The sequence below is a fragment of the Nerophis ophidion genome, linkage group LG13 (genome assembly GCF_033978795.1).
Source record: "Nerophis ophidion isolate RoL-2023_Sa linkage group LG13, RoL_Noph_v1.0, whole genome shotgun sequence".
In the NCBI taxonomy this organism is placed as follows: Eukaryota; Metazoa; Chordata; class Actinopteri; order Syngnathiformes; family Syngnathidae; genus Nerophis; species Nerophis ophidion.
This window is the reverse complement of record NC_084623.1, coordinates 25175045-25199450: the sequence shown is the minus strand read 5'-3', so window position 1 is coordinate 25199450 and position 24406 is coordinate 25175045. Positions and strand designations below refer to the sequence as shown.

Genomic DNA, 24406 nt, shown 5'->3' with positions numbered 1-24406 from the left:
TGGGGGGTCAGGTTGGCTTTGCGTGTGGAGGGGCTGGTGCATTCTGGCTTTCGCCCGGGGTCGGATGTCCCTAGCTTTTTGCGAGTAGGGTATATTGAACACAGGAAGTGAACACACTTATTGTCCTTGATTGATATGGTTTCTCCACTAAGAAGCCAGATGAGGTAGCTGGGGCATCTGATCAGGATGCCCCCCAGACCACTCCTTAGGGAAGTGTTCCGGTCAAAGCGGTAGGAATAATTAAGCTTCTCCCTACGACCACAGAAATAAAAGGAAGAAACGGTCCTCTTTTGTATTTATTGAAATTTTTATTAGTAGATTGCACATATTCCGTACAATTGACCACTAAATGGTAACACCCAAATAAGTTTTTCAACTTGTTTAAATCGGGGTCCACGTAAATCAATCAATTCAAGGTATTACAGTTACATTTTGTTACCATATTTTATATGTACTTAATCTGTTTTGTGTATAGTACAAGCCACTTAGCTGATCTTTTTGCTATTATTTACGTTCCAACATTAAACTTGCTGGAGACAAAGGACCTGCAATACTCATTAATATTTGATTTGTTGTTACATTGACACAAGGCTGAAACGTATGCCGTGTTACTTTTAAATATATTTTACGGTCATGATTTTATACTTTGAGCTACGTTCAAACGTAAAAATATGCTCGCAGGAATGAATTGTATGCAGTTCTATTTACCTGCCATTTCAGTTACTTTACATAATGTGTGCTATTTTGTGTTTATTAAGTCAGGGGTGTCCAAAGTGCGGCCCAGGAGCCATTTTTGGGCCCCAGCTAGTTTTTTAATTGGCCCTTGACATGATCTGAAAATTAAATGAATTAATCATGAATGAGGTATATGATCTATCCATCCATTTTCTACCGCTTATTCCCTTTTGGGACGCGGGGGGCACTGGTGCCTATCTCAGCTACAATCAGGCAAAAGGCAGGGTACACCCTGGACAAGTCGCCACCTCATCGCATGACCAACACAGATAGACAGACAACATTCCCCAGGTGCATGTCTTTGGAAGTGGGAGGAAGCCGGAGTACCTGGAGGGAACCCACGCATTCACGGGGAGGACATGTCAACTCCACACAGAAAGATTCCGAGCCCGGGACTGAACCCTGACTTCTCAGGACCTTTGTATTGTGAGGCAGACGCACTAACCTCTCTCCCACCGTGAAGCCTAGGTATATAATATATAACACAAAATATTTTTTTTGTCAACTACAACACAAAAGCTAAGATAACGATGTTCTTTCAAATAGCTTAGCATATTATGATGTGGATTGAATTGGTTTTGTCATCTTTAATGGACAAAACATGTCAAAGTGGCACCTGAATTCTTAAATTTTTCACTATGCGGCCCTCGGTGAAAAAAGTTTGGACTCGTCTGCTTGTGCTCAGTTTGAAAGGTATTATGTGTTCTACTTAGTTTCATGAGATTGTTTTATTTAGTTAAGTTAAATCTTGTGTTGTTTTCCCTCATGCTTTTCTCATCCCTAGTATTGGTGGACATTGTTTTCAGTTTACCAGTGTCACACCGCCACAGAAAACTTAAGGCCGCCACACCTTAAAAATGAGGGGGGGTTTTTTTCACGTAAAAATGAATTTAAGTAATATAATGTATTTCAGCCTCCAGATGAAGTAACACAAAGTCTGATGATTCGAGAAATACTTGTGGACTGCCATCTACAAAATGTGCAATGTGGAAATATTAAAAGAACGGTATCTGTTTTCTACCGTTTTGGGACGGTAGAGACTCGCTGCAGCTCGCCGGGAGGTCCGCAGCTACAAAGGGAGGTTTTTTGGGTTGGTACACTAATTGTAAGTGTATATTGTGTTTTTTATGTTGATTTAATATAAAAATTAAAATAAAATAAATAAATAAATAATAATAATAATAAAACATTCTTCTGCGGCCCGGTACCAATAGAGCCTGGTGGTTGGGGACCACTGATGTACATGACAGAAGTAGAGTCTATAAACACGACAACAGTCTTCAACACCATTAGAAAAACGTGCTAGATTTGTTGCTAGTCCTTTTTTAATTAAAAAAAGTCACTAAAAGTCTATAGACAGTAGAAACATTCTCAACAAAGTACATTGTACAATGAACAGAAACAATTGAAAAATAGTGCAAAACAAACAATATATGTTAATACTGAGAAAAACACAGATTTGTCTTTAAATGTATTTATACATCTGTTTAGCCTTTTTAAAACAGATACATGCATCATAGCAGATTATGCAAATTAAACAGTGACATCATGACTGCCATGCCCACCCCTCACCACAGGTTTCTTGGCAATAAAAAAAAAAAAAGATGCTGGTAATTAAATACTTAATTTATTTTACAACATATTTATTGTTTGTCAATTGGGGGCTCGTCCGGAAGTTATAGACTTTTAATGAGATATTGATAGCTTTTGTTTGTAGGTTAGGTATTGTTGCTCGGTGTGTGAATTTGTGCTCATTTTAACTTATTTCATAAACTAGTAAAATAAGAACATCAAAGTATTCTGTGTGAAAATATTTTTTTCTGGAAGTTGCCTCCTAGGAAAACAATTGAACAGGCATGATGTGAGCCTCTGTTAGCTATTTCTATGTGTCTCTTTTAACGTTATGGAAGAGAAGATTTTCTGCGATGATGGGTGGGTGGAATGCTTTTTTTCAGCATAATTCTAGCAACCGCATTCAAGCATAAGCCAGCAGACGGCATAAAACATGTCCGCTTTACACATTCACCAACCCAAAACAATGAAGTGGGAAAACACATAACCCAAACGGCTCATCCGTACACTGCATTTAATTGTGTGGGGCGGCTGGCCATGAGCAGGTCTGGTGAGAAGCACCACATGTGTTTGTGTACTCGGGCGGTGGAGACCAGTCCTGCCGCACATAAACCTCGGACATATTTAAGTTGTTCAGCGCTGTCATTTGCCCCTCGACTGCTTCCCAAAAAGTATATAAATGTTGACTGTGGAATGAACAGGGCGTCTGTTTTTCTCATCTACTGCAACACTGTTGAGGTTCTGGGAAGAGAAGGCTGGAGTTTGGATGGTAACCAACAGTCAAACATGGTGGCAGGGTGGGCAAGCGTTGCTGGTTTGCGGGTTCATTTCAAGATGTCTGACCAAAAGAGAACATAAATACTGTCTCTTAGTCTTTGCTGTACCGTCCTCATATGAGAGGAACTTGCTGATGTTGTCTAAAGGCAGACATGCTCATTTAAAAAAACTCTCCGTTAAATTATTACATACAATTTTATTTTTACTCTTAAGCCCCTTTTACACTAAGCCGGCTAAGTTTATTCAGGGTAAATGCCACCTAACCTTACCCTTGTCCACACACACAATGGTCGTTTAAGACCCCCAACCCGCCTCCGTCAGCCGGCACAACGCGACCTAATAACTTAACTTATCTGAACAATATCCAGTGTTGTGGTATTTCAATCAACTGGAATCCATTGTGCTGTGGGGCCCTATTTTAGTGAATCACATCTGAGCCATTACAAACTAATCAAATCTTTAATGGACACAAAAGAACATAATGTGACAAAGAACATTTGACAACAATCAATCTCGGAATCTAGATATCTGGTCAGAACACTCCTTCCCCCTTGCCTTCAACTTCATTGTCAATTCCTTTTTGGTGAGTTTACTGAACCTAGACGTTGAGTCCGTGACATACATGGCGGACAATAACTGATACAGTCTGCTTTGCCAGTCCAAAAGCATTTGCCGTTTTCCCCAGTCTTCACTCTATGGCCAGGTAATACAAAGCACACGTTACCTTTTTTATCACATCCACGGTAGCCCGCATTCTCGTTGACTCTCTTTCAACAAATGGGACAACATTTTTTTGGTAAGTAGAATCAGAGCTGACCTGGACATTTGAAAGTTCTCTTGCAATCTGAGAAGTGTTGTTTCCTAAATAGCTGCAATCACTTTCTCTTAAGGCAGGGGTGTCCAAAGTGCGACCCGGGGGCCATTTGCGGCCCGAGGGTTATTTTTCAACGGCCCCACGGCATATTTTAAGAATACAATTGAAAAAAATTAAAAACATAAAAAGCGGTATAAAAGAGCAAACAGGTGAAATGTAACAAGAAATTGTTGAACTGCTTACTCTTATAACACAAAGCTGCCATGCAGGCTGTTTCTTTCTTAAAAAAAAAACAATGAATCAAAATCAATGTCATTTTGAATTATTGACCTATTCAAGGTTCCGATTACATCACATTAAATAGTCCACTTTGAAATATTTTTTGAGGAAAATGTTGCATATTTTGTGTTTTGCCATATAAAAGAACTGAGCTGTTTTTTTTTTTTAAAGAAGGGCCTAAAGCAAACAAAAAACATAAGCAACAATAATACTAATAATTGACGGATAAATCTGAAGTTGATTTCGAGATTATTGTGCTAAAACTAAACGGTAAAAAAAAATATATAATTTATTTTTTAACACTTCAATGAGTAGGAAACTTTTGGATCCCCAATTATTTTAGTGTGATTTGTTTTTAAGTGTTATTGCTCCAAAAATAATATTGAATAAAAATCCAAAATTAAGGCTCCAATTATTATATAATCTCAAATATTCCAACAAAAAAATGTTATTGGGTGAAAATATTGCATATTTTGTGTTTTTTCCATTTTTTTCCTAATGTTGATCTAGAAATTTAAAACTTGAACAATAATGAAAATAATAATACTGAATAATGACACATTTTTAATATTTTTTTTGACTAAAACTCTTTGGGGTCCCCGGGATCATAACTGAGTGGAGGCCTAAATGTATATTTTTTATACATATATTGTATTGGTTTTTAAAATTAAAATGATGAAAATTGCCCCCGCTTGCTTTGATTTTTCAGTGTGTGGCCCTCAGTGGAAAAAGTTTAGACACCCCTGTCTTAAGGTATTCATGTGTGATTTACACAACCGTCTATACATGTACAAGAATGAGAAACACGGGCATGTCTGGATAAACTCGCCTCCATATTTCCAGTGGTTAGCTCCGAGTTACAAAACCGCTATATTATGAAGCTGGCTGTTGCGTGTTTGTTATGATCCGCTGCCCGGATCATAGTCTGTGTACGTTTTCTAGTCACTTGTGTTTTCAGCACCTCTTGATTTTGTTTGTTTCAGTTGCCATGACAGCAGATTGCACTCACCTGCCTCTGGTTAGTGTTCGGGACGCTCACCTGTTGTCCGGGCACTAATCAGAGAACTCTTTAGTCTATGCCCTAGCCTCAGTCGGTCTGGCTTCCTAATTTGCCTTATGAAACAGATGACGGCTTTTGATTCCTGGTACTTGTAGAGTAGCTTCCACACTAAAATCTGTTCGTAGCTAGCTTCCACGCTGGCCCCTTTTGTTTTTGCCGTCCGTGCTTTGAGCACGTTTTTGTTTGTTCCAGTCTATTTTTAAAATAAATCATTTCCTACCTGCACGCTGTGTCCAAAGTCCGGTTGTATCCTGGGAGAACAAACCCCACATCACCATGCAAGCTGTTCGTCATAGTGGGAAGCCAGCCCGAGTGAGGCCAGGGCATAGACTAAATAGCCCTCTGATTAGTGCTCGGACAACAGGTGAGCGTCCCGAACACCAACCAGAGGCAGGTGAGTGCAATTTGCCGTCATGGCAACTGAAACAAACAAAAACAAGAGGTGCAGAAAAGACAAGTGACTAGAAAACGTACACAGATATGATATGGGCCGCGGATCATAACAGTGTTCTTTCTGACATCTCTTCCTGTGTGGGGCGCAGGCTTTCTGGCGTCACTTTCTCTCCAAACTCAGTTTGTAAACGATCAATGAGTCCATACAAAGCTAGGAGACGGAGATTTAAGAAATACACGGCTCACTTACCCGTGTAAAAATTTGTCAGAGGAGGGGAACCTTAAACGCTGGTTTAGTGTGGCTGAAACAGGGCTTGGGCTAAATATTTATTTGTTTAAGGGGTTATCCGGCTTAGTGTAGACATAGCCTTAGCTAATGTTGTAACACTGCCTTCTCAATATTATAAAGGGACATTTACATGATGTTAAGTGTTCACAAGTGTATCCCACACATTCCAACACATCAGGGGAAATGTTGCAATGGTTTATCCCTGCATGATGCTTACATGCTACATTGTTAGCTGAGCAGCAAGGTAGCCAACAAAACAGCAGGTATCCGCTTGATGACAACATGAAAACAATACCCTGTGGTCTTCATAGCGTCAAACGCAAACAAACCCACGTCAACTAGCAAGTACAACACATTAACATCAAAACAGCCGGCAGCTGATTCGAGAAAGAGTTTGTAAGAGCAGCTCTCCCGTCCAAAGGCAAAACCCAGTAACTCAATTTTGGTCAAAACTGAGCTGATAATAATTTTGGAGTTCCTAGGTGATATGCTTTACATTAGTGTATGCGATATTGTAATTTGTTCCGTAAGTAAGCTGTTACGCACATGGCAGGACTTAGCAAATACCACATAACCGTGTAGATACAACAGAAAAACCTAGTATCTCAAGAGACCAATCGGAGCTTCTTTGTCAGTCGCTTTATTGTCTTTAATGAGACATTTGCACGAATGGGGGCCGACGGTCAACCTGATTATGTGATATTATGGCACGAGAGAATATTTGGAAGATTGGCCCAGGACGTTGCAAGCACCTTCATTAAATGTATTGTTCTTGATTCTTCCCCTTGCATACTCTTTTTGAGCAGATAACTGTGGAGGTCAAAATAAAAACTGCGTTTGCCCAATGTGCAAACGCAGAATGGGGCCCACCCAAGATTGTGATAAAATATCTGGAGAAAGGGCACACGTTCATGAGAGCAGATTCAATCCATGGCTCAATCGGCTAGAAAATGAAAGCTCAAGAAAACATCTATACGTTTGATGAGTTTGTAGATCTTTGTAAGACAGCATCAAGATAGATTGGTTTTCCTTTGTTTTCTCAAAATCAGCTAGAAGTGAGTTACTAGGTTTTGCCTTTGGACGGGAGAGCTGGTCAAAGGTGTCGTTGGATAATTGGGAGAAACCAACAGAATAAAAAAAAGACAGCAGCCACAACAGCATTTCAGCAGCCAAAAACAAGCGTGAAGTAGAAGGAAGAGTAACTTTACAAGTATAACTGACTTGGGGTCATGTCAAGCTTAATGTACGATGTAATGTATCACATTTCAGCTTGTGTGTGGTTTTTGGCATATCTGAAACAAGCTGTTTTAGCTTTTATGTTTTTGCTGTCTTAGCTTAGTCTGGTCTGGTCTACCTGTTCGTCTGGTTAGCCAAGTTCAAGTTCAAGTATTTTAATGCCCATGGGTCATAATTTAAAACAAAAAAAGATGTAAAACTCAAACAACACAAAGATATATATTTTTAACATAACATACCAAAAGTATTAAACCGTCTGCGCTTCTAAAATAAGTGCAAACTAGAAACTAGAGGCGCTTCTCCCGTCATACGTTTATTTAACAGCTTCAAGATGCAATACAAAGCAGAGTGGGGGTTTGCTAGTAAAGAGGGCGCATAAACAAGCTTTGTCTATCTGTGTTGGCCCTTCGATGAGGTGGCGACTTGTCCAGGGTGTACGCTGCTTTCTGCCCGAGTGCAGCCGGGATAGGCTCCCTCCTGAGTGGCCCTGTGGTTAGAGTGTCCGCCCTGAGATCGGTAGGTTGTGAGTTCAAACCCCGGCCAAGTCATACCAAAGACTATAAAAATGGGACCCGTTACCTCCCTGCTTGGCACTCAGCATCAAAGGTTGGAATTGGGGATTAATACACCAAAAATGATTCCCGGGCGTGGCCACCGCTGCTGCCCACTGCTCCTCTCGCCTCCCAGGGGGTGATCAAGGGTGATGGGTCAAATGCAGAGAATAATTTTGCCATACTTAGTGTGTGTGTGTGACAATCATTGGTACTTTTAACTTTAACGACGGGGACAAGCAGTAGGAAATGGATAGATACATGACAGATTTTGTCACAAGAGTGTTGTTTGGGTGTTTTTTTTAAAGCCCTGTGTTTTGCCGTGCTGTTTGACGCATTTTAGATGGAAAACATGTAGAAATCGATCATCATATGAATTCCATTCAGTATTAAGGATTGTTAGCTTACTCATTCCCTATTTTACTACTTCCAAAAGTTTTCCCACCCTTCGAGGTAGGAAAATATGGACTGGCACTTAGAAAATGAAGCTTGGACTTTTAAGGGGGACTTTTTTCCACCAGAAATGTGCTCAAAGGAATTGGACCATATCACCTTTATTGGGAACAAGTCCATGTACTTGATGGTCCCAAATTACCCCCAAAATGACAATTAACCCAAAGTACCCAAAAATGGACTAACCCCTTAAAATTCCTGGTGCTCCAAAAGGTACGAAATCTTGTGTAACCCCATTCATCGTTGGGACTACTTGAGTTCTTTTGGGACTTTCCGGGATATGACCAGGTCCTAAATGGGTTCAATTCAAAACTCGTAGATACTCCAAAAATCAGATTAGGGTCAGGGTTGGGGAAAAAACAACATAGTACGTTCTAATTGTACTGTGTGCTGGAGGATCTAGGATGATCTGGTAGAAGTTATCATCAAAGATCTTATACTCTTCTTACTGGTAATTATATCACAATTTAATCAATTATTTCAGATAGGCACCAGCGCCCCCTGCGACCCCAAAGGGAATAAGCGGAAGACAATGGATGGATGGAGTATGAAAATCAATTATTAATCCATCCATCCATCCATTTTCTACCGGTCAGTCCCATAATTGATTATATATTTCAATATTTGATAATTAATGTAGTCAATTTGTAGTCATCCTTTCACGATTAAATCATTTTATGTTTTGATTAATTATGTTTTCAATAATTATTTAATTTCACAATTTAATTATTTCATTCATACATTTTTACGGCTGAATTTGATGGATAAAATAAATTCATGAAGTGCTGCCACATAAGTTGATGAAAAATAAACAACGTTCTTTTAAAACCAAATAATTAGTTGAATCATGAGATAAATAAATATTTTATTAAATAATTTAATATAAGATTTTTTGGGTAATAATTCAATTAATTAATGACACATTTAATAAGACGTGCTGTATGTGACACATGCAGGTTTTATTATCAAAAGAATTGATAGAGTAATAGATGGTATTTTTTAACCTTTTGTTTTGCTATCGTGTAATATTGACCTATAATAAGAAGAAATTATACATTTTTTAAAAGATGTATTCATTTTAGGGCTGTCAATTGGTTATCTCTTAATCAGGTTAATAACACTCTTGATTTCTGACTAATCATTATTAATCACATATTTTTACTTGCTTGAATGAATAAAAATTAGCTTAAGAAAATGTTCCAATACTTGGATACAAATGCAATTTGGTGGTCAGAATGTCATACAGGAAAGTTTTCTTAATGTTTTACTGAATTGCTAGTGATTGATTTGCTCAAAACTTGGTGACAGTAAGTATAGCACAAATTAAGTACACATTGTGAATGTCTTTGCAATAAAATTGCAAACAAGGTACATTTACTCATCAATAATGTAGTAAACACATTCATAAGTAACTTAACATATAGGGTGCCATTTAAATCTGCATTTACACTTCTTTAGTTTAACCAGTTGTTTAAAAAGACACGCAAACTTGTTTACCTCTTCAGATGACAATGCTGATCTCTTTTTTTGGTAGAATGCAACCCCAGCTGGTTGTGATTACTTACAGAGATGATCAATGTTCTCCAGTAGGCGAAACAAATTCACATTCAGCCAGTGGTTGCAACTTGATGCTCTTGTTTGTGTAGTACAGTTGGTGTAGCCTTGCTGTAATTGTGCCTCTCCAAGTTATTGTACAACAGATCAGTTGTGGTGATATGAATGACATCTTCTTGCAGGACTCAGTCTTCAGAGATGTTAGGTGTCTTACATGCTGTCCGTCAAGCAAAGGCATATGTTTAACTTAAACTGCCAGTGTTGCTCCCCTCTGCTTGTTGTCGATGTCGCATTTCAACGATCGGCGCCATCCTCGAGTACGTGTTTTGCTTAAAGATAGTATTTTGAACTTGATGTGCGCCGACAATAAGAACATTTGTCGCTGCAATACCAACAAGTTACTACCTCATTTTAATCTAAAATTCTCTTTTAAAGCAAATCTGGTCACCTCTCATCGTGATCACAGACCGCTTATCAATGTGCGTGTCTTCCGAGTTCACCCTTGAGATTATTCTCACTCCTACATGACAACGCAATATATTTTTTTTATTAATCACATGCGTTGACAGCTCTAATTTATTTATTTCCTTCAGTCTGTTGACCCTCAATATGTGTGGACGAGGGCCAAGCACACTTACCCGTGCATGGTGTGGAGAGGGTGGGGCTCGTAATGGTACCGCCCTTCGTGGTGCCTCATGTCGATTGGGATGGGCGTGTGGAATGTAGGGAAGATATGATGGACACCTAGAAATAAACACAAGAGAAAAAGTTCATGAAATAACGCTAAGAAGGCAAATGCGTAAACTGATGTAGAGTTCTTTACTTGTGACTCCACAACTGGATGAGAAGCGTGTTTTTCCTGTGAGCCATCAGTAATTGATGCCTTCTAGACTGTCTGCACTTAATTAATGGCTCTTTCTTATCCAATAACACCAACACACATTTTACACAACATTTCATGTGTGAGACAAAGACTCCACTAACAGCTTCCTGCCATAAAAAGGTCTGTCGGTTTATGGGAAGCCTTATTAGAACAACACACAGCTGATCTTCATCAGTCCTTGTCAGCTGTGGAGAAGGAGATGCTTTTGTTTCCAGTTCGCTTGGAGAAGAAGCGGAGTTAAAAAACTGACACAAGTGGCAAAGCGGATTAATCCGTATCAATCGCGATATCAGCTCATGTGAAGACGTAGAGGCGGTTATTGCGTATACGCAGGAAACATTTTTGAAGGATAGATATAATACTGTGATAATAAAGAGTGCATCAAACAACTAATATTTACACTTTTCGTACGCCCCACTTTTGGTATGATTCTATTTTCGGCAAAAATGTTCACTAAAATTTTGCCTAGGTTTTTTTGAAAACATCTTGGTTATTGTAAGGCTAAACTGGTTCATTTGCCCGCATATCATTCAGTGAAATCAAACGCTCAAACAAAAAATCAGTCCTGTGCTCTTTTTATTAAATACAAAATCCGACATGGGGCTAAAGAAAGTTGTGAATGGCAGCACTTTTATAAAGAATGCGAGAATCACTATTGAATTCAAGAAATAAAGGTTAGTTTCTCCCTTCCTTCAATCAAGCTAAAAGTGATGTTCGCTCATCAATTTCCGTAATCATATGTATGTACAGTATTTCACTTTGTTTTCTGCATGTAAGACCATAGTTATTCTTTAAAAATGTTGTCATGTATTCTTATTTTTGGCTGTCTGCAACATATTAATTGGACTATTATTTCCTATGGAAAAATTGCTTTGATTTTCATTACACCTTTGCATTATTGATATTATTTTGTTGGAGTTTTGTGTATTGCCTGATAACAGTATTAAATCAAATTGGATACCAGCAGAAATCTTACATACTTTTATTATTTTTTCAGCATCGAATGTTAGAAAATAATTGATCAAGTGAAATTAGTCAAACAGACAATAATTATAGGTACAAAAAACACTAAACTGTTTATTATTAACCATTTGAAATGGACGTATGCTGTTAAATTGAAGTACCGCATTTCCTTGAATTGCCGCAGGGCATATAGTATGCGCCTCCCTTGAATTACTGCCGGGTCAAACCCGCTTCCCAAAATAATAAGCGCATGCTTAGTATTACCGCCTGGTCAAACTCGTGACGTCACGGGTGGCACTTCCACTGTCATCATTTTCAAAATGGAGGAGGCTGATTTCAATACCGGTAATTTGAAATCGCATAAAGGGAAGAAGATTAAGAGCTATTCAGTAGGATTTAAGGTCCAAGCTTACATCACACTCAAATTTTTACTGCATACCTTTGTTAAGTGCCGGAGTGAGGAGAGGTTTTAAAATAATTAGCGCATCCTTACTTTTACCGCATGCCTTTGGTAAGCGCAGGAGTGAGAAGAGGTTTTAAATTAAATAACGCCCCGGCGGCAATTCAAGGAAATACGGTAATTGTTTTTTTGGCGATACCTAGTGGCCAAAACAGTAGGATGAATGATGCTGACAAGTTTCTGACTGGATACTTTCAAATATGTTTTATCCTTGGAGACTTTGTATGTGGAAGTAATATGCAAGTATAATTATTGGATTTTGTTTATATTGATAAATGTGCTGTTTTAAACTGCAATATTGTTCAATTAAGGATACCTATTATGTAAGGCTACAGTAGCTTATGTGCTTAGCTGTTGTGTAGCTGCTAGCTCTCAGTATTCTAGAGCCTTCATTAGGTACCTCTTTGTAAATGACTATTTAGATGTGGATTTCAACATGTTTTGATTGCACTCCTATGTCAGACGTGGTTCCTCGGGATTGATTGATTGAAACTTTTATTAGTAGATTGCACAGTACAGTACATATTCCGTACAATTAACCACTAAATGGTAACACCCGAATACATTTTTCAACTTGTTTAAGTCGGGAGTAAACACATTTGAGTCAGCGTTGTAAATACAAAGTGTAACAGGACGCTGGAGGCGAGGACATGTTTGTGGATGTTGCTTGAGTTGGCATGACTGTTACTTAACACCGTTCCTTTGTTTTTGTGTCCTGAGTCTTGATCGCAACTCTACACTGTGTTATTAATACGAGATGGGGACAAAGCTTTAACTGAAGACAGAAGTTTCCTTGAAAGCAGCCACTGTCTTCTTAATATTTTCGAATTACACATTTTGTAGATCACATCCGCGGGTATATAGGTAAATTTGATTGTAGAGTGGGGCAAAAAGTTTTTAGTCAGCTACCGATTGTGCAAGTTTTCCCATTTAAAATGATGACAGAGGTCTGTAATTTTCATCATAGGTACACTTCAACCGTGAGAGACAGAATGTGAAAAAAAAATTCCAGGAATTCACATAGTAGGAATTTTAAATAATTTATTCATAAATTATGGTGGAAAATAAGTATTTGGTCAACCATTCAAAGGAGGTTTTGGCTCAAAATCTCACGATACATGGCCCCATTCATTCTTTCCTTAACACGGATCAATCGTCCTGTCCCCTTAGCAGAAAAACATCCCCAAAGCATGACGTTTCCACCCCCATGCTTCACAGTAGGTATGGTGTTCTTGGGATGCAACTCAGTATTCTTCTTCCTCCAAACACGACGAGTTGAGTTTATACCAAAAAGTTCTATTTTGGTTTCATCTGACCACATGACATTCCCCAATCCTCTGCTGTATCATCCATGTATCTATTTTGGTATAAACTCAACTCGTCGTGTTTGGAGGAAGAAGAATACTGAGTTGCATCCCAAGAACATCATACCTACTGTGAAGCATGGGGGTGGAAGAAACATGCTTTGGGGCTGTTTTTCTGCTAAGGGGACAGGACGATTGATCCGTGTTAAGGAAAGAATGAATGGGGCCATGTATCGTGAGATTTTGAGCCAAAATCTCCTTCCATCAGTAAGAGCTTTGAATGGTTGACAAAATACTTATTTTCCACCATAATTTACAAATAAATTCTTTAATATCCCTACAATGTGAATTCCTGGATTTGTTTTTCACATTCTGTCTCTCACAGTTGAAGTGTACCTATGATGAAAATTACAGACCTTTGTCATCATTTTAAGTGTGAGAACTTGCACAATCGGTGGCTGACTAAATACTTTTTTGCCCCACTGTATGTCCACATCGCAGACATGCTGCCACTTCTCCAGACAATCCCGTGCGTATTGCTTACGTCAACACAACATTAAAATCTTTTTTCAGCGGCCAATTTTCATCACTAGTTGATAGTGCACAAAAAATAGGCTATATATATCCATTTATACAGTAAAGACCTGCCGGTGTTATTGTTTTTGTTCATGTGTTATTGATGTTCAGAGTCCCGGAGAATGGCGGCAAATAAGCAAGGGAATGTTGTGTGTCTGGGTGTGAAGCACAGAGAAGGACGTTTGTGCATGAGAGGGAATACTTGATAGAGTTGGGCCTGTTGTTAGAGCACGATTTGCAATAGAAGTTAAAAGCAGTCTGGATGCTACAATACTGTACTTTATATTACTTTAATTTGCTTTCACTTAAAAAAATAATAATATTTCAGGTGTGGCGGCCTTTATTTTCATGTGGCGGTCCATCACGATAAATTGCACAGAGGGGAAACCCTGCATGTATATGGCATTTTCAATGTAAACTACCATCAAGCTAGCTCATCTTAAAAATGAGAGTCTTACTTTTGAGCACTTTATTATTTCTATTGTATGTTTGCATGTGTAGTGGCCTCTGCGATGTGTATTGCACTTCCCCATACCGCCCGCGGGGTGTGAACTCACAACCGTCTGATCGAGAGAAATCATGTGCTAGCCAATAGACTAAATGCCCGAGCTGCTAACCCACCGGCTAGTACCGTATTATTCGGACTATACGTCGTAGTTTTTTTCATAGTTTGGCCGGGGGTGCGACTTATATTCAGGAGCGACTTATGTGTGAAATTATTAACACAATACCGTAAAATATCAAATAATATTATTTAGAACATTCACGTGAGAGACTAGACGTATAAGATTTCATCGGTTTTAGCGATTAGGAGTGACAGATTGTTTGGTAAACTTATAGCATTTTCTATATGTTATGGTTATTTGAATGACTCTTACCATTATATGTTACGTCAACATACCAGGCACCTTCTCAGTTGGTTATTTATGCGTCATTCAACTTACACTTATTCAGCCTGTTGTTCACTATTTTTTATTTTAAATTGCCTTTCAAATGTCTATTCTTGGTGTTGGGTTTTATCAAATAAATTTCCCCCAAAAATGCGACTTATACTCCAGTGTGACTTATAAATGTTTTTTTTACTTCTTTTTTATGCATTTTCGGCAGGTGCGACGTATATTCCGGAGCGACTTGTACTCCGAAAAATACATTACGCTATTTGAAGCAGTCAAAGAGTGAGATTTACCAATCTGGCGCAGCCATTCCGGCTGGCCCCCGTTACACATGGAAAATTAGAACACGCCGTTTGGCCGCCCAAGACTTGGTTCTGCAACTGGACATAAATTCATGTGAAACAAAGGTATCGAAATATGCTGCTGTTTAATTTTACTTCGAATGGTAATCAGTAGCTATAAAAGTACTGAATTCGATACCGGTCACTATACCATGAATTGATTAACGTGGAGCCCGACTTAAACAAGTTGAAAAACTTATTCGGGTGTTACCATTTAGTGGTCAATTGTACGGAATATGTACTGTACTGTGCAATCTACTAATAAAAGTATCAATCAATCAATCAATCAATCAATACCGTGGTATAAAGTGGTAACACACACATCCCCAAAAAACATAAATTGTAAAGCTCCATGCAATATATCACTATATTGATGAGCAGCTGTGGTTGTTTTTCTAGCGTCTGATTGGATGAAATGAACATGGCAGCCAGTCAATATATTTATGTGTGGACTTACTGTTAAAACTCCACCAGTGTGGATTAACATTTTAAACACTGGAGCTGAGAAATGTGCCTTTTTGAAAATAATAGTGTCTGTGCAAACATGGCCTCCCATTAAAGATGACGCCAGGTGTTCTGTGTTAACGTCGGCCCTTTTGAGTCTGGTGACTCCAGGGAAGTGGATGGAAAATACGTCTCTCTTTACATCCAGTCGGCGGTACGGAACGGGACCGTGGTGAAATGGTGCTTGGAGTGGGCTCATGTCTTTGAGGAAGCACTCAACAACAACAACAAGAAAAAGAATCAAGACCTTAGAGGCCACGGCAGCAACAACTGAGTGAAGAAAAAAAAAGTATTTGTTGTGTTTGAGTGAAGTGCAAGAAAACACGAGAGTCCAACTTCCTCAGTGAGAAAGAGACATGAAGAGCAGTATGGGGGGTGGGGGGTCATTCAGACAGGAAATTCCATAAAGAAAAGTTGGCAGGGTTCCTAAAGACACAGAACGGTACCAACAGCAACACACACACACACACACACACACACACACACACACACACACACACACACACACACACACATACGCATAATTGCAGACACGTTTATTCTGCAGTTGTCAAGAGTAAAACAAAAGTTATTAATGGTGACAATTGCAACTTTGGTTGGTAGATTAAATATAGGATTGAAAATCTTTTTAATAAAGTAACTTCAACTTGATTGTAGCTGAGATAGGCGCCGGCGCCCCCCGCGACCCCAAAAGGGAATAAGCGGTAGAAAATGGATGGATGGATGGACTTCAACTTGGGCGGGTTTAATGGGGGTTTATGAGCAATAGACAGGAAGTGTGCAAATATCCATCGGTGGAAATCAACAGAGAGGATGGAGATACACTCTTGGCAATAATTGTAATTTTGCAGTACTGGTTTTTAAAAAAACAAAGCTTTAAAATGCAAAAACAATAAATGGTAGTGAGACAAAAAAATATTTTGAGAAGGCAATAAATTGAAATTGTATGTTCATAATGTGTATAAAGGTCTAAAACTGTTATGATCCGGTGGCGGATTGTAGTTTATTTTGGGTTTTGATTTACCTGTGGTTTAAGTTCTGTTTCAGCACCCCGGTTTTGTGTTTTCTTGGTTGTCATTGGTGCTGAATATGTTCACCTGCCTCTGATTAGTGTCCGGGAAGCTCACCTGTTCTCAAGCACTAATCACAGAGCTATTTAGTCCCGCCTTGGCATTGCTCGTGAACTATCCCGTTAGCGTCTAGTGCTATATGCGCGTTTGTTTTGTACTGTTTTCCCAGATTTATAAGAATAAATCATTCTCCTACCTGCACGCTGTCTCAGGAGTTTCTGATGCCTCCGTGGAAGAGCAATCTGCGTATTACCATGCCTTCACGTCCTCGTTCCCGTTACAAACAACACAGCATTTTAAAGCCAAAGATTTTACAAAAATGTGGATTTAAAGTAATTTTGTGTCGGTATTCATATTGTCACAGTAACAGTATCAGTACTATGATGACCAATACTTATTGAATCAAGTTATGTTTTATAGCACCGCTTGCAGATCAGCCCTTCAATGTTTATAGTGCCAGCATTGTAGTTAGTTTTAAACGCCAAAATACATCCATTCTCCCTCTTTTGCCTCTACCCTGTTTCTGCTTGCAAGTGGTCTTTGCGTGTGATGATGTTGAGTCGTGCAGGGTTTCCCACACATTCATTTATTTGTGGTGGTCCGCCACGAAAGAATTACGGCCGCCATATATATTAAAAAAAAAAATAAATAAAAAAAAAAAAAAAAAATATATATATATATATATATATATATATATATATATATATATATATATATATACACACACATATTTTTTTTCTTTCTTTTTTTTTCCGGCTTTTGACTTGCTCGACCGCTCATAAAAGCAATGGGACTCTGTCTGTGAATGGAGCTTGTAGTTACATATTATATAAATATGTAAATATTATATAAATATGTATATGAATATGTACATAAAGTGTTGTAATTATATTCCAACTCCGTGTTCTTCTTGGTCATCGCCGCTGCCCCCTCCCCACCCCCGCCGCCGCCCGACCTCACCACCACAAATAGATGCCTGACCTGTGGGAAACACTGTCGTTACATGCGCCTCGGCACATCATCAGGTGCATGATGGAATCATTTTACTACAGAAAGTAACCAGATATTAACAGTAAATTAACAAGTAGATTAATAATAGTTTTTACAAAATAACACAATAGTAAATGATGTTACTGCATACGACAGCAGCTAAATTAGGAGACTTGGTATCATATATTGCGGTAGTGTTGTACCGACACCAATAACAATGCATTTTGGTACTTTTCGATAATTTTGCCTTAAAAAAAATAGTGACCACATTAGACAATTTGTTTTTAGCAGTTATTAAGCAAACAAAGGCTCTTATATTGGTTGCTGACGTATGCAGTAACATATTGTTTCATTTGTTCTAGCTACACTTTTGTTAAACTGTCATACACACTTATTATTTTGTTTTTTGGATACTTTACATTAGTTTTGGATGATTCCACACATTTGTAGTAGTTACAGGATCATACAGTCCTTATGTGTCCTGGGACATATTTCCGGAGTTTATAAACATAACATAAATTAAAAAAAAAAAGAAAAAAGATTTTGTGAAAATAAAAAATATCGATGTAATCATAGTAGGATCGACGAGATACACTCTTGTACTTGGTATCATTACTGTATGCAGTAAGGAAGGTTTGACTTGAATATGCAGTTCGATGGATGACAACAGATATCCTGAAATAGCGCTTAAGTGGAAGCCAAGAGATGGAAAGAGGAAAGGATGAAGACCGCTCACACCATGGAGAAGAACAATGGATCATGACTTGAAAGACATTTCATGGGAACAGGCAAAGACCCAAGCCCAAGACAGAGTACAGTGGGAAAGACATAAGGATCGTTGTCCTCACGAATACCGAATGATTGAAGTCCTAATGTCTGTGTAAGGACAGCCAGCTGGCCGTAGTTTGTTCATGCCTGGTTTACAGTTCATCGTTTTGAAGTTCTCAACTTTGATTCCAGGTGTGTTCTGTTCTGTCATAGGGCTCTGAGCACTTTATGGTCTAAATCCCAACCCCTGCAATGAATGTTTACGGATCCTACTCAGGCCCAGCTGGTCTGTTATCTTCTGTGATCAGTCACTGTCCAATCTACACATTGGGTGCTATCTTCGAAGTATCTGTATCAGACTCACTGCCAACGTGATCCATCAAATTGGACATAAAGGTGATGGGTCACGCCGTAATTGTGCTACTAAGACCTCGTCTCACCTGGGTTAGTTAACTGTTAGTATAGAAAGACATTCAATGGGGGAAACAAAAGTACCGGGAGAAAGGATATGATGGATATTTACATTTAATATATACATTTTGTCAAGTTCCACCACAACTTGCAAGACATTTTCTAAATCAGGAATCGGGAAGCCCTTATGACTGATTAAAATCCCAAATTTATATTTTGTAACCTTCCTTTTAAAGGATAAACATTGGCCAATCACTCCAGAATTTCGCTGGCTTTCGTCTGTGACGGTTGCGGTTTAAAATGCCTGAATTGACGTCACCTTGAAAGTTTACCGCAAAGGTTGCAATGTTTCGAGGTTGTTTTTATAAGTTTGTTATCAAAGTATTTCCTGAACCATATGGTAACCTAGAAAAGGACAGGACTTGAACAAAAATAAGAAAGCAAGTACTGTATTGATGTTTTACTAGTTTTGTACCACACACACCATATTTTCCGGACTATAAGCCAACACTTTGAACCCTGCGGCTTATAAAACAATGCCGCAAATTTATGGATTGTTCTTCGCCAATGGCCATAATGTTTAGTATTCAACAAATAGTTTTCATTACACCGACAGAGCCTCTGAGAAGGTGTTTTTATTTGTCCCATGGCACCATCTTTTGGACGAGTTTGCCCAATGCAAATGCTGTGGGTTAAAAATGTACTTCCTGTTCGGTGCCTTGAATCAGAATTATAACCGTCCATAGCCTTTCTGCTCGAAAATATTCTTCATTCATCACTCCAAGCAGGGTTTGTAAATTTTACAATATAACAGAAAAAAATCATACTTGCTAAACCGTCCTATGTGTGATGTCTGTAGGAGTGTTTTCATGCAGATTTGTACATGCTATCGTAATGTAATGAAGCTAGCGTCGTTAGCATTAGCAAATATGCTAACACGTTAACAAGTGTCTGTTTTAATATTCTAAATTTCGACTGGCTTTTGTTTTGTATTGTTTCGGTTTTGAAAATTTACCAAAACGTCCTAGTGGAGTTACTGAGTCTGTTTGGCTGATTGGAGAGCTAGTGGGTCCATAACGATGACTGTTTTGAGTGATAAGCTGTTTTAAAGGCCTACTAAAAACCCACTACTACCGACCACGCAGTCTGATAGTTTATATATCAATGATGAAATATTAACATTGCAACACATGCCAATACGGCTGGTTTAGTTGACTAAATTGCAATTTAAAATTTCCCGCGGAGTTTCTTTTTGAAAACGTCGCCGAATGATGACGCGTGCGTGTGACGTCACGGACTGTCAGGAAATATTAGCTCAGCACCAGTTACGGCTAAAAGTCGTCTCTTTTCATCGCATAATTACACAGTAATTTGGACATCTGTGTTGCTGAATCTTTTGCAATTTGTTCAATTAATAATGGAGACTATAAAGAACAATGCTGTTGGTGGAAAGCGGTGTATTGCAGCTGTCTTTAGCACCGAGACACAGCCGGTGTTTCTTTGTTTTTAACACAGAGCGGTCAAGCAAACATGTTTCTCTACGTCAACTAGCATGTTTTTGGATGGGAAAATTGTGATCTATATCTTACCAAAGACATCATTGGGTTATTCGTCCTCCTGCAGTAGTTGTTAATAAGGCAGCTGTGAGCTTGGCTACTCGGCTTCTCTCTGAGACACTGCGTGTTCACTGCAGCCATCCGACCTCGAGGTATGTCTTTACAATCCCACTAAAACATTATTACAACAATAAGCAGATAAGGGATTTTCCAGAATTATCCTAGTAAATGTGTCTAATTACCTCTGAAACGCTCACACTGCCGCCGCTCGGAGCCGTCGCTTTTTATTTTATTTTATTATTATTTTTTTCTAGTCCTTCGCTATCAATATCATCATCCACAAATCTTTCATCTTCGCTCAAATTAATGGGGAAATTGTCGTTTTCTCGGTCCGAATATCTCTTGCTGCTGTAGGCTCCCATTAAAGACAATGTGAGGACGTGACGAGCCCTCACCCTTGTTACGTCATCGTGTGCGACTTCCGGTAAAGGCGAGGTTTTTTATCAGCACCAAAAGTTGCGAACTTTATCGTCGATGTTCTCTACTAAATCCTTCCAGCAAAAATATGGCAATATCGCAAAATGATCAAGTATGACACATAGAATGGACTTGCTATCCCCGTTTAAATAAGAAAATCTAATTTCAGTAGGCCTTTAAGGTATGTAAACAAACATTTACAAAATCTTTCGTACCAGTATTTATCTGTGGCTTATATAAACATATTTATTTCTTCTAAATTTTGGTGGGTGCAACTTAAATACACTCTATAGCATGGGTGTCAAACTCTGGCCCGCGGGCCAAATTTGGCCCGACGTGTAATTTCACTTGGCCACAAATTAACATTAGAGATGGCCCGCCGCTGTAACACCGCATTCACCGCTAACACTCTTACTTGCCAACCCCTCTCGATTTTCCCAGGAGACTCCCGAAGTTCAGTGCCCCTCTCGAATTTCATCCCGGACAACAATATTTGGGGTGGGCTTTAAGGGCACTTCCTTTGGCGTTCTCTACAACCTGTCTCCACGTCCGCTTTTCCTCCATACAAACAGCGTGCCGGCCCAGTCACATAATATATGCGGCTTATATACACACACACACAAGTGAATACAAGGCATACTTGGTCAACAGCCATACAGGTCACACTGAGGGTGGCCGTATAAATAACTTTAATACTGTTACAAATATGTGCCACACTGTGAACCCACACCAAACAAGAATGACACATTTCGGGTGAACATCCACACCGTAACACAACATAAACACAACAGAACAAATACCCAGAACGCCTTGTAGCATTAAGTCTTCCGGGACGCTACAATATACACCCCCCGCTATAACCAAACCCTGTCCACCTCAACCCCACCGCCGAAAAGAGGCATTTAATTTTTATTTAAATTTTATTTGATATGCCCTTGATATTTTTTATTTATTATTATTATTTGAAACTCGATTTTGCATGTCATTATAAAGTTATATAAGCCTTGCTTGTTCAATATTCAATGCATAACTTGTTTGGGTCCCTATTAAAAGGTTAATTTCTTCAACCACAGCCCGCGGCTGTGTTCGGTTTTAAATTTTGGCCCACTCTGTATTTGAGTTTGACACCCCTGCTCTATAGCTTGGAAAATAAGGGAACATATAAGTGGTCATTAGATATCAGTAAAAGCACATACTCAGAACTCATTGTCATCATTACTGTAATGTTTTGATTAATTATAACTCAAACTAGGAATAATTAATTATAATTACAAAAAAACACCACCAAAGGTCTGCTTTGTCGTCCACAAGCTGCGGACATTATTTGTGTATGTTTTACGCTTGACAAGTGTTTGTCCATCTTAAACATTAATTCATGTTCCAACACATTTACCCCCACACATTAAGAGCATTTGTGAGCTGTTGAGATCAATCTATAGTGCTAATTGTTGTTGGTAATGAGACGATGAGAGATTACCATCACACTTCAACATCTCAGTCATGTCAATGCTGCCTCTTTGCTAGGTAAACATTACAACTAAAATTGTGTACTTAATTGTTTTACCTTGGATAAATAACTGCATGTTCCTGTCAAGAACTCCACTGAAGCCAATTTACTTCATCTCCATCTTGCCTCGACCCCTTTAAAGTCTCAGACACTGCTGACTGAGGAGTTGCCAGTTCACACAAAGAAAGTCCTCATTGCCTTATGACAGCATTCTTAGGGCCGGATCGCCACTTCCCCCCTCGTAAACTGGGTCTTTTTTTAAACGAAAGAGGGGAAATATCCAAAACGGAAAACAATGTGTGTGAAAAGGAGGCAGAAGACATCAATCTAGACCGTCTAAACTGGGGGTCACCCTGGGGTGATGTGCCTCCAGGGAAAAGTGTGGTCCAGGCTTATGTGGGAGGCTGGGAAATACCTTCTGGCCAAACCTGTTCTGGTCTTCATCAAGACGGCAACATATTTAACAATCATGGGCCGTTTACTTGGGTGACAACTGTGTTATTGCGGCCAGCAACTACTAGAATTAAGCCCTTGCTGTCTTCATGTTGACTGTAATTTTTGGCATTTTGCATATCACATTAGCATGAATTACTTTAACAAGCAGGCTGGTAGTATACTCGCTTTTAGCATATTAACATCGACATTTTGTAACAGATTCTTCCAAAATTAAAATAGGTGTCAGTAAGGACTTTACATACATATCACCTATTGTGATATGCGCTAGTATTTTGCGTATCACATGGTTATTCAGCACTTTAGCAACTTTCTGTTAAATTAAAAGATGTTCCCATGTTGTCACAGTTTATCCACTAGAGATGTGAATCTTAAAGGCCTACTGAAACCCACTACTACCCACCACGCAGTCTGATAGTTTATATATCAATGATGAAATCTTAACATTGCAACGCATGCCGATACGGCCTTTTTTGTTTACTAAATTGCAATCTTAAATTTCCCGGGAGTTTTTTCTTGAACATTTTGCGTAATGATGACGTGTACGCTTGACGTCACGGGCTGTTAGGAATACGAGCGCTGCGCACACACACAGCTAAAAGTCGTCTGCTTTAACGGCATAATTACACAGTATTTTGTGCATCTGTGTTGCTGAATCTTTTGCAATTTGTTCAATTAATAATGGAGAAGTCAAAGTAGAAAGATGGAGTTGGGAAGCTTTAGCCTTTAGCCACACAAACACACGGTGATTCCTTGTTTAAAATTCACAGAGGTGAAACTTTACTATGGATCACAGCGAACATGGATCCCACAATTTTCGGTGAGAAAATTGTAGTAAAAAGTCGCTTCTTACCGGATATCAGCTGAGCTTGTGCCGCCCATACAGCTGCCGTCGACTTCCCTGAGACACTGCGCGTCAACACACCCGTGGACGTACATCTCCGACTATCAGGTACTGTTAAACTCACTAAAACACTAGCAACACAATAGAAAGATAAGGGAGTTCCCAGAATTATCCTAGTAAATGTGTCTAAAAACTTCAGAATCCGTCCCAATGCAATCGCGTTTTCTTTTTTTGTAAACTTTTTTTTCTAGTCCGTCGCTATCAATATCCTCAAACCACAAATCTTTCATCCTTGCTCAAATTAATGGGGAAATTGTCGCTTTCTCGGTCCGAATAGCACTTTTTGTTGGAGGCTCCCATTAAAACCAATGTGAGGATGTGAGGAGCCATCAACATGTGACGTCATCGTCTGCGACTTCCGGTAGAGGCAGGGCTTTTCTCTTAGCACCGAAAGTTGCAAACTTTGTCTTGGATGTTCTCTACTAAATCCTTTCAGCAAAAATATGGCAATATCGCGAAATGGGGATAGCAGGTCCATAGATAGGACCTGCTATCCCCTTTTGAAAAAGAAAATCTCATTTCAGTAGGCTTTTAAAGCAATGCACACAATAAAATTTGTAAATAAATTTAAATGAAAGGTTTTACAACATATATCAGGTTAAATTGAAACTGGATTAAATAAGAATTAATAAA

The 24406-nt window shown here is 38.9% G+C and overlaps 1 protein-coding gene across 1 annotated transcript in view; it reads right to left on the bottom strand.

Annotated features, from left to right (window-relative positions):
• The window catches only part of gli2a (GLI family zinc finger 2a), a 190980-nt gene that overhangs the window by 51411 nt on the left and 115163 nt on the right, over nt 1-24406 (bottom strand). Inside the window, exon 3 of the mRNA XM_061918623.1 lies at nt 10352-10457. Coding sequence (XP_061774607.1) covers nt 10352-10457 — 106 coding nt within the window. The remainder of the gene's footprint in view (nt 1-10351; nt 10458-24406) is intronic.